The sequence below is a fragment of the Sceloporus occidentalis genome, unplaced genomic scaffold (genome assembly GCF_023333645.1).
Source record: "Sceloporus occidentalis isolate IW3139 unplaced genomic scaffold, rSceOcc1.0.p SCAF_50, whole genome shotgun sequence".
NCBI classification, from domain to species: Eukaryota; Metazoa; Chordata; class Lepidosauria; order Squamata; family Phrynosomatidae; genus Sceloporus; species Sceloporus occidentalis.
The window spans coordinates 3026369-3031325 of NW_028317030.1; the positions used below are offsets into that span (position 1 = coordinate 3026369).

The window sequence follows — 4957 nt, forward strand, 5'->3', positions numbered from 1 at the left end:
TGGCTATAACCATCAGAGTCCAAGTAATTACTTCAGAGAGTCCTCAGTTGAAGACTCACTCGTAATGACCAAGTGACACATACAGCCACTCAAGATTTATTAAATTTGAAAGAACAATACAAATGCTTTTGGCTAAAATGAACCTGTTCTAGACAAACGCTGAAAGGTTTATCTCACTAACATGCTTTCAAATCAGTTACTTAACAGCAAGAATTTACTGCTGGAGGAATGCAAGCGGTGAAATCTGAAGCCAACATCTCAGCTATAAAATAAAGTCTAACCCGCCACTTCAGGGAATGCTGAAACATGATTATTTTGTAATGTTTTGCCTCTATGTATTTTTTCTTCCCATGTCAGTTATGAACTGTTGTGACATTTGCAGATCACTGGATTTTTCTTTAAAGTGCTCAGTGACACGTTACGGTATTTTACAGAAGTATTACACACTTTATGTTTTTATGGGGACACTGGTATATTTAACTGATATGTAACGGGTGGAGGATATCTTCACCTTCGTGTTATTGTTGATCTCTTCGTGTGATTAGTAGATGGAACAACCTTCCAGCTAAAGAGGTTAATGCAGTGGAGGAATCTAAACATACATGGACAAGACCAGGGGCTTATTTTTGGACCATGAGGACCAAGATGTTGTTCCTCAGCCTAGACCACCAAGTCAGAGGAACCCTCTCACCATCATTTGAAGTTTTTGCTTGCTTTCAGATTCGGGATATGACTTGACGGGTTTTAAAAGATGTCAAAAGAAGCAATAATACAATGTATCATAGGCTTGAGGAGCGGCAACATATATTTGTTGGAATGGAACACTGGGTGTTTGTCAGTCTGCAGTGAAATTATACATCTGTATGTTTGTCTGCATTGACTTCCATGTTGCAGGTACCATTTTTGGCTTTGACATGCTGTCGCAGTGTGGGAAGATTAACGCAGAGGGGAGGTTTGCTTTGGTACCAAGATTTTAAGAGATTGTTCACTTGCTCGTTGTCAGTGATCCCACGCAAATGGTCTACTTCATCTTCATTCTTTTTCTTTAGGGTGAAATGTCCAGCCTTCATTTCGTTGTGCATGTTCTCAAAGAAATAGAGGATGCATTTGTGGGCAAAGTCCCGTGCGTGCTCACAGCAGGTCTCATCAAATATCTTCTGCTCAATGTCAATATAGTTGCTCCAGTAGCGTGTCTGGAGAAAGACGGTTTGGTCAAAGCAAGGCTTGAGGGAGCGGGCTAGAAAGGCCAGTATAATCAGGAGTAAAAGAATTCCCCATCCAATGGCCTACAGAACACACAAAACAACGGAAGGTTAGTTAATTGTTCATGGTAATGTCTATATTCCTTGGGATCTGCTATGAAAATCATTAGTACATATAAGGAAGGGGGTGATCCCCCTCATCTGGGGGTTGCCCGGTGGACTGGCCGAGCAGATGTCTTTGCGGCCCGCCTAATACAGGCCTGCAGCATGCCGCTGAGGACCTCAAACACCGTGCCAGGAAGCTCTTTTTCCTTGCCCAAGGAAGCAGGAACCTGAGCGGGAAAAGAGAGTTTTCTCACAAAGTGTGCGAGGGCCACAACGGTAAGCTGTGTGCCCGTGTTAGGCGGCTGTCGGGCCACATAGACATCTGTGTGGCCCCAGTGCTGCTCGACCGCCTCACAGACCAATGAAAACTGCAGAGGTAAAGGGGTGAGGGAGGCTGAATGGGTGCATGAATGAGTGAGTGTTTAGAGGCAGAAATGGGACAGGCAGGCTGTTTAGGGGCAGAGGTTGAACAGGCAGTCTGTTTAAGGGCAGAGGTGGCACAGACTGGCTGTTAAGGGGCAGATGTGGCACAGACAGGCTGTTAAGGGGCAGTGGTGGCACAGGCAGGCTGTTTTAGGGGCAGAAGCCTACCATGTCAATGTCTGGCTCAGTGTGTAGTGATGGGAGTTATGCTGTACCACCCTCAATCTCTGGCTCAGTGTATAGTTATCGCGCTTACGCTGTACCACCATGAATGTCTGGCTCAGTATATAGTTATAGGAGTTATGCTGTACTATATATGTTCAGTAAATATTATTTATTTAAAGTTGTTTTTTATTCCTTGTAGTTAATAATTTTTTTTTCAGATTTCTAGTTGACATCTAGTTCACAAATTTGTGAAATAAATATGCTTGCCAACATTATCTTTTTTGTGGGTGTCCTATCATTTTAAAGTGGAGGGGGTGCCACATACAGGATCCGCCCTGAGTGCCAAATACTCTAGGTATGCCCCTGCTTTGAAGAATGACCTGTTGGGCTCCAGTGTTTAGTCTCGGCTACCTAAAATGAGGTGAAAGTGTGCTGTTAGTGTTAATGTCCCTATCTCAATGCCCCCATCTCAACACGACAGCACACAGGAATTTACATATCATCGGTTATGTTGGAAAATAGAGCGAACACCTAAAAATAATTACACATTATAAAGCCAAAAAGACAATGAATAACAGCATTCCATTTTTGATGAGACTGTTCATTCGACAAGTATAACAAGTTACCTGCGACCAACATTTTAGATATCTAGAAACGGCTTTCCTTGAAGTGTTATTTGTAATCAGTACATCTTCTTTACAAGGAACCTTGTAGAGCAGAAACTGCAGTTCGGGTGAGCTGTCATTTGCAAAACCAGGAAACTTTTCTGGGTCAACCGATCCACTAAACGCACAGACAAAACAATTTCCATCGAGGAGCGTGGTAAGAATCCAGACAACAGGGGCGACCATAGCTCTCTGGAGAACAGAGCTGCACATGTACCTGTTAGCGAGGAAGCAGGAAAAATAAATAATATCCTGTAACATGTTTCTCGCTAGAGGACTAAAACTACAAAATAAAAGCTTAATTCAAATAATAATAAAAAACAGAAGGCAATATCTGCATTGATGTGTAGAATTAATATATTTTTTTATTTTATTGAAAAAAAAAATCATCTCTTTTGGGTCAAAATCTTAATGCTAATCCTTGGTCCTAATATTGCTGCTGTGGTCCAATTTAAAAGGGGGGGGGATGTGCATTTTCATACCCCTGCCTATAGATCCCCAGGCATACCGCTTTTACATATTTTCTGTTTTTATTTTGTTTAAAACTTTAAAGACAAGATACACATTATTAGGAACCATTTAAGGATCTCAATATGAATAACTTGGAAGAGAAAAGAGAGAAATGGGATATGATAGAAACCATTAAATTCATAAAGGGGTTAAACAAAGTCCAGGATGAAGAATGTTAGGACCCGAAGTCAATCTAATAGGTTTTCAAATAACATAAGAAACAAAATTACTTTGTACACGTTGATACAGTAAGGGGATTTAATCATGCATGGAGTATGGATAAGGTCATCTTGGACCAAGTTTGATCTTTACAAGTACTGCCCTATGAGACAAACCTTACAGACAGTACTTACCTTACAACAGCCAGGTCTTTTCTTCGGTTGCCGGTAGGTCTTTGCCATTCTTCGATCATAATCACCGATTGCCTATTCACAATAAGGCCAACGAGGAATAGAGCCACAGGCGGAACAAACATAATCCCCATGCCATAGATCATGTTATACTTTGGTAAACATGGGCAGTTAAAATCCAAAGAATTGTAAATCTTAACGCTCGCCAAGGCTAAGATTCCACAAATTCCATTCATTACCGATTCTGAGTTCGATTGAAAATATTGAAAGACCATCTTAAACTTATCCATGGCTGCGTTGATGGCTATACAAAAAATAATTCAAAAAAATGTAATTAAATTCAATCTGAAAAAGATAGTCTTGATGTTTACTAATTCCGGCTTTTTCAGAGGCTACTGGGCATCGCTGTCAGATTCTGTATCTGTTGTTTCTTCTTTGTAGTAAATGAGGAGAGTCTTCCAGCAATTGGATTTTGTCTCAGGGCCAGCTAACCTTATTTCCCCCAGCTCCTGTTCTTTCAGCAGAAGCAGGCTCAAAGCTCTTCTTTACTCACTGGGATGTAAACCACGCCGGCTGCCCTCGGCTAGAAAGAAAATGAGCTATTCAAATATAGTTGTTTGCTTATATAGCCTCGTTATTGTAAGACTTCTTCAAAGAGAATCGCGGCGATTTTGGATCGCTCTTTGTAGAGGTCAAATCCAGAGTATAAATATGGGATATAATTCTAAATAATAAAAAAAAACCTGCAAATTGAGAAAAATCACAAAATACTATTCCCTTTTGATCCCAATTGATGTATTTGACACACTTTTGTAACATTTGATTTATTTGGGCCTATATAGAATAGGCAAACTGACACTTGTAATGGAGACCTGGCTCAAAGTACGAAGGTGATGTTAAGATCATGGTGCGATGGAATGTGCTGGTACTCAAATTACATTTAATAACGATTGGAACAAACCTATGGAAGGCTTTTATACCTCGTATTTGTGTGCTTTATCACTACTGATTAGTAGAGAACATCTCCCAACCTTCCAGCAATGCTCTCATTCATATTAAAAGTAAGCTTTGAACAATCGTTCCCTTATGAGTTTAAGAGCCATTGGTTTAGCTGTTGATGTCCACTTCCGTCCACCACCTTCTTCATGGTCTTCTCTGCAGAGCCCAGAGCATACTGATATCCTCTGTGTCAACATACCCACATGTAAATCCTTGGTTTTATCCATCACATATTAAACACTTAAACCATAGAAGCTTTTTATACACTCCACTATACATTATGACTGCATACCATCTTTTATTGAATGTTGCTGAAATAGGTGGGTAAGACAGTTCTGTTGTCCGGGACTATTCTTATAAATATGAGAATACCATGCCTGTGTTCACGTGCCTCTCTCTAAATAAGGCTGAAAGGGTGTATTTAAAGAAAAGCGTGAGGACAGATTTTGAAGACACGACCAGATCTCTTTGTTCAGCCCTTTAATAATTTGATCAGGATTATGATATTTAACCAGCACTTTGTTAAGAACCCATAGAA

General features: G+C 40.3%; 1 protein-coding gene across 1 annotated transcript; it reads right to left on the minus strand.

The window, feature by feature from the left end:
• Nucleotides 1–851: 851 nt before the first annotated feature.
• LOC149288654 (calcium homeostasis modulator protein 3-like) lies at nucleotides 852–3710 on the minus strand. Its single transcript, XM_089491370.1, has 3 exons — nucleotides 3424–3710; nucleotides 2522–2777; nucleotides 852–1286 (listed from the first exon to the last, which is right to left on the minus strand). Exons 1-3 carry the CDS (start codon nucleotides 3708–3710, stop codon nucleotides 852–854), a joined length of 978 nt encoding a protein of 325 aa, XP_089347496.1.
• Nucleotides 3711–4957: the final 1247 nt, after the last annotated feature.

Excerpts from the sequence above, each read along its gene's own strand:
- LOC149288654 (XM_089491370.1), bottom strand. The coding sequence starts at position 3,710 with ATGGATAAGTTTAAGATGGTCTTTCAATATTTTCAATCGAACTCAGAA. Across the intron at positions 2,778-3,423 it reads AAAGACCTGGCTGTTGTAAG|GTACATGTGCAGCTCTGTTC; the intron begins GTAAGTACTGTC and ends CCTCGCTAACAG. Across the intron at positions 1,287-2,521 it reads ATCTAAAATGTTGGTCGCAG|GCCATTGGATGGGGAATTCT; the intron begins GTAACTTGTTAT and ends TGTGTTCTGTAG.